Source organism: Bombina bombina, chromosome 3 (genome assembly GCF_027579735.1).
Source record: "Bombina bombina isolate aBomBom1 chromosome 3, aBomBom1.pri, whole genome shotgun sequence".
NCBI lineage: Eukaryota > Metazoa > Chordata > Amphibia > Anura > Bombinatoridae > Bombina > Bombina bombina.
The window spans coordinates 965,058,255-965,078,222 of NC_069501.1; the positions used below are offsets into that span (position 1 = coordinate 965,058,255).

General features: G+C 40.7%; 1 protein-coding gene across 1 annotated transcript in view; it reads left to right on the plus strand.

Annotated features, from left to right (window-relative positions):
• The window catches only part of RB1 (RB transcriptional corepressor 1), a 1,127,793-nt gene that overhangs the window by 151,869 nt on the left and 955,956 nt on the right, over positions 1–19,968 (plus strand). Inside the window, exon 5 of the mRNA XM_053708021.1 lies at positions 19,167–19,200. Within this exon, the coding sequence (XP_053563996.1) occupies positions 19,167–19,200 (34 nt within the window). The remainder of the gene's footprint in view (positions 1–19,166; positions 19,201–19,968) is intronic.

Consider the following 19,968-nt stretch of genomic DNA (forward strand, 5'->3'; position numbering starts at 1 on the left):
GTTGACCAAGAACTGAGCCTTGAAGAACCCCAACAGAGAGGGGTAAAGAGGAGGAGGAGGAGCCAGAGAAGCATACACTGAAGGTATAGTTAGAAAGGTAGGAAGAGAGCCACCTTAGAGCTGTGTCACAAATACCCTAAGATTGAAGAGTCTGGATCAACAGTGGATGGTCGAGACAATGCAAAGGGTCAAGACGATGGCTAAATGAAAGTGTGATTAGCATTTATAAACAATCCGCTTAAGAAATTTTTAGGAGAGGGGAAGAAGACCGATTGGGTGATATTTGCAAGAGGATGCTGGATTGAATGACCTTTTAAAGAGTAGGTGTAATTAGAGCATGTTTTAGGGATAATGGAAATTTATCAGATTTAAGGGAGACATTGAATGTGTGTTACGATGAGTGTAAGTTCAGGGGAAAGAGAATGTAGCAGTTGTGAGGGAATAGTAGGGTCTAGGGGACGTAGTAAGATGGGAAGATGAAAGGAGAGCAGAAACCTCCTCCTCTGTAACAGGAGTGAACTGAGTTTTTGGGTAGGCTGATTTTGAAAGTTTAAAGTGATTTGTGTGGAGTGAACTGTTGTTGTGTAGGAAGTTATTTCTTGTCGGATTAAGTCAATTTTAGTTTTGAAATGTATTGAAAAGTCATGTGCTGTGACAGAAGTGGTAATGGGAGGAGTGTGTGGGAATTAAAAGTGGAAATAAGATGCTGTGGATTGTAAGACATAGATTAAATAATAGTTGCAAAGTGGTTTAGCTTGGAGAGGACGGAGGAGTTAGGGTGCAGCATAAATTTGTAATGCAAGAAGTTGGCAGAGAAGTGAGATTTCCTCCAGGGGCGTTCTGCAGTGCGGGTGCATGTTTGCAAGTAGCGTGTCAGATGTGGTTGTGGGTGCTTTCGTTGGGTGCGAGCTATAGAAGGAGGTGCTATTTTGTCGTGCGTAGGTCAAAATGGAATTATACAGAGAGATAGATTTCTCAAGGCTGGGAATTAGAGGAGATTGTGTAGAGAAGGGGGTTTAGAGTTTGAGAGAATAGTTCTGTGCTGAAGGTGTGTAAATTTCTATAGAGTCTATTAGAATGGTTAGGTGATGGGTGTGCAGTCGGAGTAGTGATGCAGCATTTTAAGAGATGGTGGTCAGGGAGTTGTAATGGGTAGTTAGTAAACGGAGAAACTGAGCAGTGGTGGCTAAACATTAGGTCATTTGAATGGCCATCTTTGTGAGTGGGGGAATTAGTCCACTGTAAGATGCCAAAGATAAAATGAGCTTTGAAAATCCAGGAGCGCTTGGGTTATCAATGGGAATATTGAAGTCCCCAAGAATGAGGGCATATGAGTTACACGATAGGAAGTAAGGTAGCCATGAGGTGAAGTGGTCAAGGAAAAGGGTGGGTTACTCAAGGGGTGATAAATGACAGCAACTCGGATAGTATTAAAAATAGACAAACTGTATGTGCTTCAAAGAAAGAGAATGTGAGGGAAAAAATGGCGGGTATGTATTAAAAAATTACAGCAGCGAGAGAGGATGCCAACACCACCTCTTTGCTTGTTGCCAGGCCTGGGTGTATGGCTGAAGTGCAGCCCACTGTAAGAAAGAACAGCTGAGAGGCTGTGTCTAAAGGGAAAGAGCCAGGTTTCAGTAAGGGATAAGAGGCTAAGGGAGTGGGAGATGAACAGGTAAGTTTCTTGCGTAGAGTGAAAGTTCTATAATGCACAAGTGAAGGGAGTGTTTGCCTTTTGGAGGCATGGGATATTATTTTATCTGTTATTTTTAGAGCGCCAACAGATTCCGCAGCGCTATAAACATAGGCGGAATATAAGGAAACATTTATTAGAATCAGATGGGTAGAGGTCCCTGCCTAGAGTCGTACTGTTGTAGTCAGCTCTAAAGAAGGTGATCTACAATCAGCATGGCTCTTAGGCTTACATGCTAAGGGGGTTCAAAGAGATAGCAATGGAGGAGAGGAAACGGTATGAAGAAAGGTTAGTGTAGGTTGTCTGCATCCCTGAACAGTAGAGTCTTTAGGGAGCGCTTGAAGTTTTTCAAAACTAGGGGAGAGTCTTGTGGAGCAAGCTCACAGAGTTTCACAAGATGGAAGCCAGTCTGGAGAAGTCCTGTAAACGGTAGTGTGAGGAGGTTGCAAGAGAGGAGGAGAGTAGGTGGTCACGAGCAAAGCAAAGGGGACGGGAGGGAGAGTATCTGGAGACAAGGTCTGAGATATAGGGGGAGCAGTGCAGTTGAGGGCTTTGTATGTCAGAGTGAGATTTTTAATCCTGAAGGCAAGAGGAAGCCAGTAGAGGGATTGGCAGATGAAGAGCGACGTGTAAGAAAGATTTGCCTGGCAGAGACATTCATTATGGATTTAGAGGAGGTAGGCGTCAGCTGGGGAGACCAAAGAGGACAGCGTTGCAGTAATCGAAGCGGGAAAGGATGTGTCACAAATGCCAAAGGATTGGAGGGTTTGGAGCAAAAGAGGGTTGTCAACTGTATCAAAGGCTGCAGACAGATCAAGGAGGATAAGCAGAGAGAAGTGGGTTTTTGATTTTGCTGTAAGTAGATCGTTGGTAATCTTAACGATTGCTGTCTCTGTGGAGTGATGAGGACGAAATCCAGATTTCAGTGGGTCGAGGAGGGAGTTTAATGTGAGGAAATGGGATAGACATGTATATACTAGCTTTTCGAGAAGCTTTGAGGCAAGAGTGTGTAGGCAAATAGGGCGGTAGTTGAATGGGGAGGTTGGATCAAATGAGTTTTTTGAGGATAGGTGGGACCAGTGCATGTTTCAGAGATGAGGGAAATATACCGGTGCTGAGGGAGAGTTTGAAAATATGTGTGAGTATAGCGGTAAGGGTAGAAGAGAAGGGAGGGAAGCAGCTGTGAGGGGACAGTTAGTGAGGTGAGAGCACATTATAAGTGCCAAAACTTCTTCCTCAGTAACAGGGGAGAAAGAGCTAAATTTATGGTTATGTGGGTTGTGGTTGTTTGCAAGCACTTGAGGGGGGTGAGAGAATGGAAGTATGTTGAGAGCTGATTTTGTTATTGAAGTGGCTGGCAAAGTCTTGAGCTGACAGAAGTTTTATTAGGGGTTGGTGGTGGGCGGAGAAGAATATTGAAAGTGGAGAACAGACGTTTTGGGTTTGAAGAAAGAGATAAGAGTAGAGAAGTAATGTTGCTTATAGAGATTAAGGGCAGAATAGTAGGAGTTCAAAATGAACTTGTAATGAAGGAAATCAGCTGAACTCCAAGATTTTCTCCAGTCCCGCTCAACTGTACGGGAACATCTGCGTAGGTACCGTGTCAGAGGAGTATGCCAGGGCTGATGATGAGTATGTGATTTCCGAGCAATGGTAAGAGGGGCCAGATTGTCAAGGACTGATGTAAGGGTGGAATTATAGGGGCAGATTGGTCAGGGCAGGAGAAGGAGGAGCTGGGTGAGAGGAGAGGTTCGAGGGAATTGGCAAGCTGTTGGGAGACTTGTAGGGAGGGATGAGATGTTGCAAATGAGTAGATGGTGGTCAGAAAGAGGAAAATGAGAGTTTTTGAAGTTTAAAAACAATAGTGCATTGATGGCTAAAGATCAGATCAAGGGAGTAACCATCTTTGTAAGTGGGAGAGTCAGTCCATTGTGACAAAGTGGAAGTGAGTTGCTGAAGTTGTTTTGCAGAGGCGGCAGTGGAATATATATGAGGTTATGCGTTTTTTTCATTTATTAAAGCTTCTTAAATGTGTGCTTGACTGGGTAATGGTGGGAATGAAGTACAGTACAGGATTAGGAGAGATGGTCCCCTGATGCTAAAAGCAGCAAGAGAGAGAAGGAGGGTTGTAGCAGTGCGAGTATTTATGAGGTGGCGCAGTTTAGGGACAGATTTTAAATTAACCCTTTCCGGTGCTATGTCGGAATATATCCGACAAAGGGTTTTACCGCTTGCGGTCCAATGTTGGATATTTTTTGACATGTTCCCTCTAAGGTGCTGAAGTTCCAGTGACATTTCCTCCATAGCCCTGCAGCGGCTGCAGTGAGAATCCCCCCCCCCCCCCCAGGTATGGCCGAGAAGGGGGCAAGCTCCGGTCCTTTCCCCCTGCTCGTTTCCCCCACCCTTGAAATGAGGTGGACTTTCCGGGGGTGAGCTCCTCTCCCCGTGCACTCCTACAGAGCCTGCTGCGGAGTGGCAGGTGCTGGCCTTTGGTGTACATGTAACCTGGGTCGTTACGCTTGCCCCCGGCTTCCTGCAGCGGTCCTGGTGCCTGCGGGTGTCTGTCTCATACCAGTGATCAGTGCACAGCGCCACAGCTAGGCTAGATGTGGCGCTGTGCACTGATCACTGGTACGAGACGGATGCCCGCAGGCACCGGGACCGCTGCAGGAAGCCAGAGGGCAAGTGCAACGCCCCAGGTTGCATGTACACCTGAGCTAGTAGGGCTACCGCTGATGGTGCTAAAATAAAAAAAATAAGAACTGCTGGCACGTTTATTCAAAATTTATAGGACTGGAATGGGTTAAAGGTAGTTCATGATAGCTAAGGTAAGGAAAAAAAGAAGAGAAGGGCCTATAAAATCTGCTTGTGGATAAGGAATGAATGAGAGGTCCCTGTAAAGTACAAATGTAGTTTTAAAAATGAAAAGGATGCCAGAAAACATACCAGAACAGTAAATTCAGAAAATTGTAATAACAAGGAAACTATTTGCTTGCCTCAGTGGCAGTTCTAATCTTTTTCAAATCTTGTTCAATTCTTGTATAATTCTTAGTGCTATGCCATTAAAAAAATGTTCACTTAGAAAGATTGAGTTCCCTGCAAATGCTGTCCCCTAGCTGAAATGTATAGCAGTATAATTTAGACTAAGATCAGAGGGATGTATACAAGTAAATCAAATTGTGTTGGGGTTAATCAATTTAGCAAAGTTAGCAGGTTAAATAATTACTCATGCTGTGAAAGAAACATATTAAAGCAGCTTTAAAAAATGTGAAAATGGCCTAGGAAGAGACTGTGATTTCAAAGGGTGAAAGACAAAACAAAGCAGATTTTAAAAAGTGCAAAAATATCCCAGGAAGAGACTGATATCAAAGGGCGAAAGACACATACCAAATCTGATTTAAAAAGTGTAAAAAAGGCCCAGGAAGAGACAGTGATTTCAGAGGGTGAAAGACACTTTCCTGAAAGTAAATGGAAAAATAGCAGGGTTAGTTTCAGCAGACTTAGTAAGTAGCAAATGAGTTGGACTCTGTCCAATGTCCTGTTTAATTCTTGTATACTTCTTAATACTATCACTTAAAAGTTGTTCACTTAGAAAGATGGGAGTTTAGAAATGTGTTTATTTGGGCATAGTAGCTGGGACCTCAAAATCTAAAACTTTACCAAAGTCAGATACATTTCAATCTTGATGATGCCAGAATTTGGCCATTTCTCATCAATATAATAAAGTTTCTCCCCATCCTGAGCTCCAAAACTTTAGCTAGTACACCCTATTCCTGGTCTAGCTCCTAGAATTCTACCCCTGGCCCCCAACGTTTTAGGTTGTTCCTCATATTATATACAAATGTCACTGTCTGGCTCCTGAAAGTATGCCTGGGTCCTGAATATTTTTACGTGCTGCTACTTTTAAAGCAGATTTATCCAACGCTGCTTTGATGCGCATGACAAGGCGTCCTAGTCCTACTTTTATGCGCTTTATGCGAGCCCTTTTCTTCATGTAGGTTGATTGCTGGTCTAATGCTGTTTTCGTTGATCCCCCGTACTACAGGCCAGGGTTCATTGGTGGCCTAGTGGGCAGCACTCCCAGACTTCATGGCAGTGATGGTGACGTCAACACATACGCACGTGGTGACATCACAAAGGGGTCAGAGCCAGGAAGCTTAGGTATCTGCAAGGGAGCTGGTTGTGGGGAGTTTCTTCAAATCCCTTGATCTCAGCTCCCTTAGCAGCAACAAACCTGTAAGATCATTCATTTAAAAAGAGAATTGCCTGCTCTTTCAAATTTTGGTGGCGCAGTACTACAAATAAGATTTTTTTTTTTTTTAAATTGCTTTGGAATATGACATTATATGCACAATTAAAAATAAAAAAAATCTGGTATGTCTATAGACCCCCTAATAAGAACTTACCTGATAAATTCATTTATTTCATATTGGCAAGAGTCCATGAGCTAGTGACGTATGGGATATACAATCCTACCAGGAGGGGCAAAGTTTCCCAAACCTAAAAATGCATATAAATACACCCTCACCACACCCACAATTCAGTTTAACGAATAGCCAAGTAGTGGGGTGATAAAGAAAGGAGTAAAAAGCATCAACAAAGTAATTTGGAAATAATTGTGCTTTATACAAAAAAATCATAACCACCATAAAAAGGGTGGGCCTCATGGACTCTTGCCAATATGAAAGATATGAATTTATCAGGTAAGTTCTTACATAAATTATGTTTTCTTTCATGTAATTGGCAAGAGTCCATGAGTGACGTATAGGATAGCAATACCCAAGATGTGGAACTCCACGCAAGAGTCAATAGAGAGGAAGGGATAAAAATAAAAACAGCCATTTTCCGCTGAAAAAAATAATTCACAACCCAAAATATAAGTTTATTCTCATAATGAAAAGAAAAACTTAAAAACATCTGCAGAGGAATCAAACTGAAACAGCTGCCTTAAGAACTTTTCTACCAAAAACTGCTTCTGAAGAAGCAAATACATCAAAACGGTAGAATTTAGTAAATGTATGCAAAGAAGACCAAGTTGCAGCTTTGCAAATCTGATCAACTGAGGCTTCATTCTTAAAAGCCCACGAAGTGGAGACTGATCTAGTAGAATGAGCTGTAATTCTCTGAGGTGGGGTTTGACCCGACTCCAAATAAGTTTGAAGAATCAAAAGCTATAACCACGAAGCCAAGGAAACAGCAGAAGCCTTCTGACCTTTCCTAGAACCAGAAAATATAACAAATAGACTAGAAGTCTTCCTTGAAATCTTTAGTAGTTTCAATATAATATTTCAAAGCTCTCACCACATCCAAAGAATGTAAGGATCTTTCCAAAGAATTCTTAGGATTAGGACACAAAGAAAAAACAACAATTTATCTACTAATGTTAGAATTCACAAAGGTAAAAATGTAAATGAAGTCTGCAAAACTGCCTTATCCTGATGAAAAATCAGAAAAGGAGATTCACAAGAAAGAGCAGATAATTCAGAAACTCTTCTAGCAGAAGAGATGGCCAAAAGGAACAACACTTTCCAAGAAAGTAATTTAATGTCCAAAGAATTCATAGACTCAAAAGGAGGAGCCTGTAAAGCCTTCAAAACCAAATTAAGACTCCAAGGAGGAGAGATTGATTTAATGACAGGCTTGATACGAACCAAAGCCTGTACAAAACAGTGAATATCAGGAAGTTTAGCAATCTTTCTGTGAAATAAAACAGAAAGAGCAGAGATTTGTCCCTTCAAGGAACTTGCAGACAAACCCTTATCTAAACCATCCTGAAGAAACTGTAAAATTCTAGGATTTCTAAAAGAATGCCAAGAAAATTTATGAGAACACCATGAAATGTAAGTCTTCCTAGAAACAGATTTACAAGCTTGTAACATAGTATTAATCACTGAGTCAGAGAAACCTCTATGATTTAGCACTAGGCTTCAATTTCCACACCTTCAAATTTAATGATTTGAGATCCTGTTGGAAAAATGGACCTTGAGACAGCAGGACCGGCCTTAATGGAAGTGGCCAAGGTTGGCAACTGGACATTCTAACAAGATCCGCATACCAAAACCTGTGAGGCCATGCTGGAGCCACCAGCAACACAATCGATTGTTCCATGAGGATTTTGGAGATCACTCTTGGAAGAAGAACTAGAGGCGGGAAAATATAAGCAGGTTGATAACACCAAGGAACTTTCAACGCATCCACTGCTTCCGCCTGAGAATCCCTGGACCTGGACAGGTAACTGGGAAGTTTCTTGTTTAGATGAGAGGCCATTAGATCCATATCTGGAAGACCCCACATCTGGATGGAGGGACCATTCCCCCGGATGTAAAGTCTGACGACTGAGATAATCCGCCTCCCAATTGTCTACACCTGGGATATGAACGGCAGATATTAGACAGGAGCTGGATTCCACCCAAGCAAGTATCAGAGATACTTCTTTCATAGCTTGGAGACTGTGAGTCCCACCCTGATGATTGACATATGCCACTGTTGTGATATTGTCTGTCTGAAAACAAATGAACGGTTCTCTCTTCAACAGAGGCCAAATCTGAAGAACTCTGAAAATTGCACAGAGTTCTAAAATATTGATTGGTAAACTCGCCTCTTGAGATTTCCAAACCCCTTGTGCTGTCAGAGATCCCCAAACAGCTCCCCAACCTGAAAGACTCGCATCTGTCGTGATCACAGTCCAGGTTGGCCGAACAAAAGAAGCCCCTTGAACTAAACGCTGGTGATCTAACCACCAAGTCAGAGAGTGTTGAATATTGGGATTTAAGGATATTAATTGTGGTATCTTTGTATAATTCCTGCACTATTGGTTCAGCATATAAAGCTGGAGAGGTCTCATGTGAAAACGAGCAAAGGGGATCGCGTCCGATGCTGCAGTCATGAGACATAAAACTTCCATGCACATAGCTACTGAAGGGAATGACTGAGACTGAAGGTTCCAACAGGCTGCAACCAATTTTAAACGTCTCATGTCTGTTAGAGACAGAGTCATGGACACTGAATCTATCTGGAAGCCTAAAAGGTGACCCTTGTCTGAGAAATCAAGAATCTTTTTGGTAAATTGATCCTCCAACCATGTTTTCGAAGAAACAACACTAGTTGATTTGTGTGAGATTCTGCAGAACGTAAAGACTGAGCTAGTACCAAGCTATCGTCCAAATAAGGAAACACCGCAATACCCTGCTCTCTGGTTACAGAGAGCAGGGCACCGAGAACCTTTGAAAAGATTCTTGGAGCTGTCGCTAGGCCAAAAGGAAGAGCAACAAATTGGTAATGCTTGTCTAGAAAAGAGAATCTCAGGAACTGATAATGATCTGGATGAATCAGAATATGAAGCTATGCATCCTGCAAGTCTGTTGTGGACATATGTACTTGCTGAACAAAAGGCAGAATAGTCCTTATAGTCACCATTTTGAAAGTTGGTACTCTTACATAACAATATAAAATTTTCAGATCCACAACTGGTCTGAATGAATTTTCCTTCTTTGGGACAATGAATAGATTTGAATAAAACCCCAGACCCTGTTCCTGAAATGGAACTGGCATGATTACCCCTGATAACTCAGGCCTGAAACACACTTCAGGAAAGCCTGAGCTTTCACTGGATTTGCTGGTATACGTGAGAGAAAAAATCTTCTAACAGTAGGTCTTACTCTAAATCCTATTCGGTACCCCTGAGAGACAATACTCTGAATCCATTGATTTTGGACAGAATTTATCCAAACATCCTTGAAAAACCTTAATCTGCCCCCTACCAGCTGAGCTGGAATGTGGGCCGCACCTTCATGCAGACTTTGGGGCTGGCTTTGGTTTCTTAAATGGCTTGGATTTTTTCCAATTTGTGGAAGGTTTCCAATTGGAAACAGATTCCTTGGGGGAAGGATTAGGTTTCTGTTCCTTATTTTGACGAAAGGAACGAAAACGGTTAGAAGCTTTAGATTTACCCTTAGGTCTTTTATCCTGATGCAAAAAAACTTCCCCAAGTAACAGTTGAAATAGAATCCAACCAAATAATTTATTACCTTGGAAAGAAAGAGATAGCAATCTGGACTTAGAAGTCATATCAGTGTTCCAAGATTTAAGCCACAAAGGTCTTCTAGCTAAAATAGCTAAAGACATATATCTAACATCAATTTTGATGATGTCAAAAACGGCATCACAAATAAAATGATTAGCATGTTGCAGTAAGCGAACAATGCTAGACAAATCAGGATACAATTCTTGTTGCGCTAAATTTTCCAACCAAAATGTTGATGCAGCTGCAACATCAGCCAAAGAAATTGCAGGCCTGAGGAGATGACCTGAATATAAATAAGCTTTCCTTAGATAATAATACATTTTCCTATCTAAAGGATCTTTAAAAGAAGTACTATATTATATAGGAATAGTGGTACGTTTAGCAAGAGTAGAAGTAGCCCCATCAACTTTGGGGATCTTTTCTCAAAACTCTATTGAAATTGCTGGTAATGGATACATTTTTTTAAACCTTGAAGAAGGAATAAAAGAAGTACCAGGCTTATTTCATTCCTTAGAAATAATATCAGATATGGCATCAGGAACTGGAAAAACCTCTGGAGTAACCACAGGAGATTTAAAAATAGAATTTAAACGTTTACTAGTTCTAATATCGAGAGGACTAGTTTCCTCAATATCCAAAGTAATCAACACTTCTTTTAACAAAGAACGAATATACTCCATTTTAAATAAATAAGTAGATTTGTCAGTGTCAATATCTGAGGAAGGATCTTCTGAATCAGATAGATCCTCATCAGAGGAGGATAATTCATTATGTTTTCGGTCATTTGAAATTTTATCAACCTTATGAGAAGTTTTAAAAGACCTCTTACGTTTATTAGAAGGCGGGAAAGCAGACAAAGCCTTCTGAATAGAATCAGCAACAAATTCTTTTAAATTCATAGGTATATCTTGTACATTAGAAGTTGAAGGAACAGCATCAGGCAATGTACTATTACTGATGGACACATTATCTGCATGTAAAAGTTTATTAACTATTACAAATGACATTCGGAGATATAATCTCTACTAGTTTACAACAAATGCACTTAGCTTTGGTAGAACCGATATCAGGCAGCAAAGTTCCAACAGATACTTCTGAGACAGGATCAGATTGAGACATCTTGCAAAATGTAAAAGAAAAAACAACATATAAAGCAAAATGATCAATTTCCTTATATGACAGTTTCAGGAATGGGAAAAAAATGCTAATAGCATAGCCCTCTGACATAGAAAAAGGCAAGAGGCAAATAGAAATGGGGTGATAAATGAAAATATTTGGCGCCAAGTATAACGCACAACATAACTGAAATTTTTTTGGCGTCAATAACATCCGGAAATGACACACTCTCGTCACTAATGACACAACCTTGTGCAAGAACTCGGCGTCAACTAAGACGCCGGAAATTAAGAACTTGCATCAACTGATGTACTCTTGCGCCAAAAAATTCCAGCGCCAAGAATGACGCAATAAAGTTTAGCATTTTGCGCACCCACGGGCCTAATTTTGCCCGCAATTTGAAAGAAAAAAGCAGTCAATTTGAAAAAATACTAAACCCCAGGTAAGAAAAAAATATTTCTTAAATATGTTTATTTTCCCCAAATATGAAACTGACAGTCTGTAAAAGGAAATACATGAACCTGACTCATGGCCAATATAAGTACAATACATATATTTAGAACTTTATATTAATACATAAAGTGCCAAACCATGGCTGAGGTGTCTTAAGTAATAAAAACATAGTTACCGAAAGACACCCATCCACATATAGCAGATAGCCAAACCAGTACTGAAACAGTTATCAGTAGAAGTAATAGTATATGAGAGTATATCTTCGATCTGAAAAGGGAGGTAGGAGATGAATCTCTACGACCGATAACAGAGAACCTATGAAATAGATCTCCCGTGAGGAAAACCATTGCATTCAATAGGAGATACTCTCTTCACATCCCTCTGACATTCACTGTACTCTGAGAAGAATTGGGCTTCAAAATGCTGAGACGCGCATGTCAACGTAGAAATCATAGCACAAACTTACTTCACCAGCTCCATAGGAGGCAAAGTTTGTAAAACTGAATTGTGGGTGTGGTGAGGGGTGTATTTATAGGCATTTTGAGGTTTGCCCCTCCTGGTAGGATTGTATATCCCATACGTCACTAGCTCATGGACTCTTGCCAATTACATGAAAGAAAGTTTATTTTTTAGTAGACAAGTCACTTTCTCTCAAAAAATTATATATATATATATATATATATATATATATATATATATATATATATATATACACTGCTCAAAAAAATAAAGGGAACACTTAAACAACACAATGTATCTCCAAGTCAATCACACTTCTGTGAAATCAAACTGTCCACTTAGGAAGCAACACTGAGTGACAATCAATTTCACATGCTGTTTTGCAAATGGGATAGACAACAGGTGGAAATTATAGGCAATTAGCAAGACACCCCCAATAAAGGAGTGGTTCTGCAGGTGGTGACCACAGACCACTTCTCAGTTCCTATGCTTTCTGGCTGATGTTATGGTCACTTTTGAATGCTGGTGGTGCTTTCACTCTAGTGGTAGCATGAGACGGAGTATACAACCCACACAAGTGGCTCAGGTAGTGCAGCTCATCCAGGATGGCACATCAGTGCGAGCTGTGGCAAGAAGGATTGCTGTGTCTGTCAGCGTAGTGTCCAGAGCATGGAGGCGCTACCAGGAGACAGGCCAGTACATCAGGAGACGTGGAGGAGGCCGTAGGAGGGCAACAACCCAGCAGCAGGACCGCTACCTCCGCCTTTGTGCAAGGAGGAACAGGAGGAGCACTGCCAGAGCCCTGCAAAATGACCTCCAGCAGGCCACAAATGTGGATGTGTCTGCTCAAACGGTCAGAAACAGACTCCATGAGGGTGGTATGAGGACCCAACGTCAACAGGTGGGGGTTGTGCTTACAGTCCAACACCGTGCAGGACGTTTGACATTTGCCAGAGAACACCAAGATTGGCAAATTCGCCACTGGCGCCCTGTGCTCTTCACAGATGAAAGCAGGGGCACACTGAGCACATTTGACAGACGTGACAGTCTGGAGATGCCGTGGAGAACGTTCTGCTGCCTGCAACATCCTCCAGCATGGCCAGTTTGGCAGTGGGTCAGTAATGGTGTGGGGTGGCATTTCTTTGAGGGGCCGACCAGCCCTCCATGTGCTCGCTAGAGGTAGCCTGACTGCCATTAGGTATCAAGATGAGATCCTCAGACCCCTTGTGAAACCATATGCTGGTGCTGTTGGCCCTGGGTTCCTCCTAATGCAAGACAATGCTAGACCTCATGTGGCTGGAGTGTGTCAGCAGTTCCTGCAAGACGAAGGCATTGATGCTATGGACTGGCCCTCCCGTTCCCCAGACCTGAATCCAATTGAGCACATCTGGGACATCATGTCTCGCTCCATCCACCAACTTCACTTTGCACCACAGACTGTCCAGGAGTTGGTGGATGCTTTAGTCCAGGTCTGGGAGGAGATCCCTCAGGAGACCATCCGCCACCTCATCAGGAGCATGCACAGGCGTTGTAGGGAGGTCATACAGGCACGTGGAGGCCACACACACTACTGAGCCTCATTTTGACTTGTTTTAAGGACATTACATCAAAGTTGGATCTGCCTGTAGTGTGCTTTTCTAATTTTGAGTGTGACTCCAAATCCAGACCTCCATGGGTTGAAAATCTTGATTTCCATTTTTTAATTTTTGTGTGATTTTGTTGTCAGCACATTCAACTATGTAAAGAACAAAGTATTTAATTAGAATATTTTATTCATTCAGATCTAGGATGTGTTATTTTAGTGTTCCCTTTATTTTTTTGAGCAGTGTATATATATATATATAATAATTTTTTTGTATAGTCATAGTAACATAGTAGTAGATGAGGTAGAAAAAAGAGAAAAGTCCATAGAGTTCAACCTATACAAATCTAAATATAATTACAAAAAGCTCCAGTTGAGCTTAAATAAATCCCATTAAAAAGGTGATCCATTTAACACAAGCAATCATATCCCTGGATTCCGTTTCTAGCCAGAAATGTATCTAAACCATTTTTAAATGTATCTAAGGTATTGGCATTTACTACCTCCTTAGGTAATGAGTTAAAGGGACATAAAAACAAGTTGGGATAGAGACCAAATATAATTTGTACTTTAATTACTTTACCTGCAAATTTATACTGCAGTGTCTCGTCTTTAACCCTTTCTTTTAATTGTCTGAATTGTACAGCTCTAACTCCCCCCACACAATTCCTTTATATGGCTGTATCTATATCCACCTTTAATTTGGTAGAATGCAGGACTTTAACACGTATCTGCTGTAGCATGCCTAGAAGCAAATGAACTACTTTGAACTCAGTTGAAATACAATGCCTGTGTTTCTGATGCAAAACACTTTTACGGGAGGGGGCGGGGGGGACAACTACAGAAAGCATGGCTATGTAAATTATTTCTTTCTAATGACACAGTGAGTCCACGGATCATCATAATTACTGTTGGGAATATCACTCCTGACCAGCAGGAGAGCACCACAGCAAAGCTGATAAATATCACTTCCCAAACCACAAACCCCAGTCATTCTCTTTGCCTGTAACCGTTGCAAGGAGGTGGTAAAGTTTAGGAGGGCAAGCAACCTAACAAACCTGTTACTGACTCCAGGGTCTGCCCCCGATCCGGAGGTGGATCTTGTGGAGGGCAGACTTTCCTTTTTCATTCGGGCTTGGGTTCGGGATGTCCGGATCCCTGGGCGGTGGACATCGTGTCCCAGGGAGGGATACAAGTTCGAGTTCAAGACTTTTCCTCCCAGGGGCAGGTTCCTTCTCTCCAGGTTATCTGTAGACCAGATAAAGAGAGAGGTGTTCTTACATTTTGTTCAGAATTTTTTTGATATGGGAATGATAGTTCCTGTTTCAATACAGTAGTAGGGTCTGGGATTCTATTCCAATCTGTTTGTGGTTCCCAAAAGAGAGGGAACTTTCAGACCAATTTTAGATCTCTAGAGTGTAAACAAGTTCCTCAGAGTTCAGTCTTTCAAGATGGACACTATTCGCTCCATTCTTCCCTTGGTTCAAGAGGGTCAGTTCATGACAACGGTAGATCTGAAGGATGCGTATCTGCATATTCCCATCCACAGGGACCATCACAAGTTTCTGAGATTTGCTTTCCTAGACAACAACTCCCTTGCAACAACTCCCAGGATTGGGAGCATTGCTGGCGGTGCTCCGATTGCGGTGTGTTGCTGTGGCGCCGTATCTGGACGACATTCTAGTTCAGGCGCCATCTTTTCAACAAGCAAACTCCCACACAGATGTCTTTTCTGCGTTCTCATAGATGGAAGGTGAATTGTGGAAAAAGTTCCTCGTTTCCAGCTACAAGGGTGGTGTTATTGGGAACAAAAATAGATTCTCTATCAATGAAGATTTTTCTGACAGAGACCAGAAAAACAAAGATCTTCAATTCTTGCCTTGCCCTTCAGTCCTCTCCTCGGCCGTCAGTGGCTCAGTGTATGGCGGTAATTGGTTTGATGGTGTTGGCTATGGACATCATACTGTTTGCTAGGTTCCATCTCAGCCCCCTGCAGCTATGCATGCTCAGTCAATGGAACGGGGATTATGTGGATCTGTCTCTGCAAATAGTTCTGGATCAGGCATCAAAGGACTCTCTTCTGTGGTGTTTGTTTCAGGAAATATCCTAGAACTGAGGGCAATCTTCAATGCTCTTCTGGCCTGACCTCGGTTAGCTTCAGTCCAGTTTATCAGGGTTCAGTCGGACAACATAACCTCAGTGGCTTACATCAATCATCAGGGAGGAACTCGGAGTTCCTTGGCCATGACAGAGGTAGCCAAGATTATTCAGTGGGCGGAGACTCACAACTGTTGTCTGTTTGCAATCCACATTCCAGGGGTGGACATTTGTGAAGCAGATTTTCTGAGCAGACAGACCTTTCATCTGGGGGAGTGGGAGCTCCATCAGGAGGTTTTTTCCAGCTTGATTCTCAAGTGGGGGCAGCTGGAGCTTGATCTCGTCAGAATGCCAAGCTTCCGAAGTACTGGTAGAGGTTAAGGGTTCCTCCAGCTGTGATAGATGCTCTGGCAGTTCCTTGGAATTTCAGTTTAGCGTATGTTTTTCCACAGTTCGCTCTCCTTCCACGGGTCATTGCTCGAATCAGGCAGGATAGGGCGTCAGTGATTTTTATTGCTCGGGCGTAGCCTCGCAGGATCTGTTATGCAGACCTGGTGGAGATGTCAACTCTTACGCCTTGGAGACTGCCTTTGAGAAAGGACCTTCTGCTTCAGGGGCCCTTTCTTCATCCAAATCTCGTTTCTCTGAAGCTGACTGCTTGGAGATTGAATGCTTGATTCTTTTTAAGCAGGGTTTTTCTGAGTCGGTCATTGAGACCATGATTCAGGCTTGTAAACCTGTGATTAGAAAGATTTACTATAAGATATGGCGTAAATATCTGTATTGGTGTGAATCCAGAGGCTACTCTTGGAGTTAGGATTCCTAGGATTTTGTCTTTTCTCCAGGAGGGTCTGGAGAAGGGTTTATATGTAAGTACCCTGAAGGGTCAGATTTCTACTTCATCTATTTTGTTACACAAGCTTCTGGCGGACGTGCCAGATGTTCAATCTTTCTGTCAGGCTCTGGTTAGAATCCGGCCCATGTTTGTTTATTACTCCTCCTTGGAGTCTTAATTTGGTTCTTAGAGTTCAACAGACTCAGTTTGAGCCTATGCATTCTTTGGATATTAAGATGTTATCTTGGAAGGTTTTATTTTTGGTTGCAATTTCTTCGGCTCGAAGAGTTTCCGAGCTTTCAGTGTTGCAGTGGGAATCTCCTTACCTTATTTTTCATTCTTATAAGGTGGTACTGCGTACTGCCTCAGGTTTTCTTCCCAAAGTGGTTTCAGATAGGAATATTAATCAAAAAAAATTTTGTTCCTTCTTTGTGGCCTAACCCATCTTCCCATAAAGAGCGTTTGTTGCACAACTTGGATGTGGTTCGTACGTTGAAATATTATTGGCAGGCAACTATGGATTTTCGCCAGTCTTCTTCTTTGTTTGTTGTTTTTTCTGGAAAGCGCAAGGGTCAGAAAGCTATGGCTACTTCTTTCTTTCTGGCTGAGGAGTGTTATTCGTTTGCCATATGAGATGCTGGACAGCAGCCTCCTGAGAAAATCACGGTTTGTTCCACAAGGGCTGTTTCTTCTTCTTGGGCCTTCAAAAATAAGGCTTCTATGGAACCGATTTGCAAAGCTTCCACTTGGTCATCTTTACATACCTTTTTCTAAATTTTACAAGTTCAATACTTTTGCTTTGGCTGAGGCTTCTTTTGGGAGAAAGGTTCTTCAAGCAGTGGTGCCTTCTGTTTAGGTTAACTGTCTTGTCCCTCCCTTATCATCTGTGTTCTCTGGCTTGGGTATTGGTTCTGAAGAGTAATTATGATGATCCATGGACTCACTGTGTCATTAGAAATAAAATAAAATTGATGCTTACCTGATAAATTTCTTTCTTTGTTTCTTGACACGGTGAGTCCACGGCCCACCCTGTATTTTTCAGACAGTTTATTTTCTATAAACCTCTGCACCTTATGTTACTTCCTTTCTACTTTCCCTTTGGTCGAATGACTGGGGTTTGTCGGTAGAGAAGTGATATTTATTAGCTTTGGTGTGGTGCTCTTTGCCTCCTGCTGGTCAGGAGTGATATTCCCTACAGTAATTATGATGATCTGTGGACTCACCGTGTCAAGAAAGAAACAAATTTGTCAGGTAAGCATACATTTTCTTTTTAAAATACTTGCCAGCAAATTTTAAACAATTTTTTATGCAAACTATTTTTTACTTACTTAGCCCTTTTAGAATATGCACAGATCTCAACATGTTTTATGGCACTTTAACGTTGCTGGAGATTAAATCTCGTTTCCTCCAGCATTAAATTGTGACTTCTTGTCGCAAACTATTTTCTTGGAATAAACAGAGCATCCGTCATCTCTGTATATGGGCCTTGAATATATATATATATATATATATATATATATATATATATATATATATATATATATATATATATATATATATATATATATATATATATATATATATATATATATATATATATATATATTAATCATTTCACCACTGAAGCGCCATTTTTCTTGATAAAACAGACCCAGTTTGGCTAACCTCTCCTCATAGCTTAAATTCTCAATTCCCCTTATTAGTTTTGTGGCCCTTCTTTAAACTTTTTCTAAGTCTGCAATGTATTTTATGAGATTGGTTTCCAGAACTGCATTCCATTCTCAAGGTGAGGTCTTACCAGAGATTTATATAGTGACTGAATTATGCTTTCCTTCCTTGCATCAATCCCTCTTTTAATACATGCTATGCATTGTGCACCCATATTTTGCTTGTTATCTCTTACTACTCCCACATCCCTTTCCTCCTCTGTTTTGCTAAGTCTAGTCCCATTTAAACAATAGGTTACCTGCTTATTTTTACTTCCAAAATGTAGAACCTTGCATTTTCTAGTAGTAAATCTCATTTTCCACTTACCTGCCCATTTTTCTAACATTTGTAGAATCCCTTGTAAAGCAATTTCATCCTGCACTGACCTAATGACCTTACACAACTTTGTATCATCTACAAAAATAGAGATGTTGCTTTTTAATCCTTGCTCTAAGTCATTAATAAAAATATTAAAAAGAACAGGGATCACCATGCAAGAAAAAAGTGCTTTTATTTTCTTTACTAGGCCTTTCTAATCTGTATTTAACCCCCAAAAGACTGTACGGGCCCCTATTTAACATGTGGCTACCCTTGACAACGATGTAGTAAGGTGATCACTGTAATAGCAGTTGTCACTTGGCCATTTTCAGTATTGTTCACGAAAATGTAAAAGTTTACTTCTTTTTTTTTTTTTTACTTTACAATTTTTGCTGCTGCTATCTCACATGTCATAAAATATAAATAAAATGATATATTGTGAATCTGCTGAGCCTGCTGGAAAAAAATATATAATTTGTGTGGATCACTCACTGAAATTTGACTTACAATAGGGTTTAAATGTAGGTAGCAACAAAAACCCTCACAATTGGCTCAGCACTGGGGTGTAAAAAGGCTTAGCAGTGAAAGTGTTAATGAATGAATAAATAACAAAATTATATGCTTTATAAATTATAAGTGCAGCATTTAAAATATGCATGCTTTTGTAGGACACCCTATATATAACACACATTTTTTGCAGTCACAAATATAGCACATTTGAGGTCTAGTATATTTTTATGTATTTTTTATATAGCTTGCTGTTGTTTTATTTTCTGTCCGGCAAAGGAATGTTAGAATTTTGGGTGTTTTTCTGCATCTATGTTTAGATCATATCTGTTTATCTGTTTTATATGCTCTAATATGTTTAATTTTTTTTTTTTAGGACATTTGATCTTATTTATGTAGAGTATCCTAATGTTCGGTAAGTTAACAATATCTCTAGAAAACAGAGTGACATATTGTATATGTTTAATATTAATTAGTATTTTTGCAGTATGAGAAACAGTTCTGTGTTGTCTCCAAAGCGATGGGAAACCCATTTTGTTTTATTTTAGCCATATAAAGGTCAAATAAACACCTAGTAATGGTGCTTTCTGAATGATTTCTAAGCCTATAAGTAATATTTGTTTAACCCTTTCACTACTGGAAATTTCAGAGAGAACTTGCCCAAAATAGCAGGGAATTGTTAGCTTTTTTTGCTAGCACTCCATTTAAACCCTTCAAGCCCTTAGGGTGTTCCATGCCATCCTAACTACGCTGGGCTTTAGCCATTAGGCTGGTTGAAGGGCATGCCTAGCATCACGTGATTTTATTTTTTACTTATTTAATCGCAGTTTTCTTAAAAATTACTATAACACCTTAATATTTTAATAAAACGTTTATTTAACAATACAGAATCTTAATGTACATGTTTCTCAATGTCAAATACACTCATGGAGCATAAAAATGCAAACCACAAAATATTTAAAATAAAATTAGCTGCCTGTGCTGTGGTTACTTTGGGGCCTATTTATCAAAGTGTCAACCGAAAATATGTGTCGTAATTGTTGCGAGATTGATCTGACCTAGTTGTCAAAGCCTCAAGATCGGCAAATGTTGAAATTTGTGACGTAACATACGATCCCGCAATCTCAATCAGACACAGATCGATGCTTATGTCATTAGAGATGTTCCGAATACACATT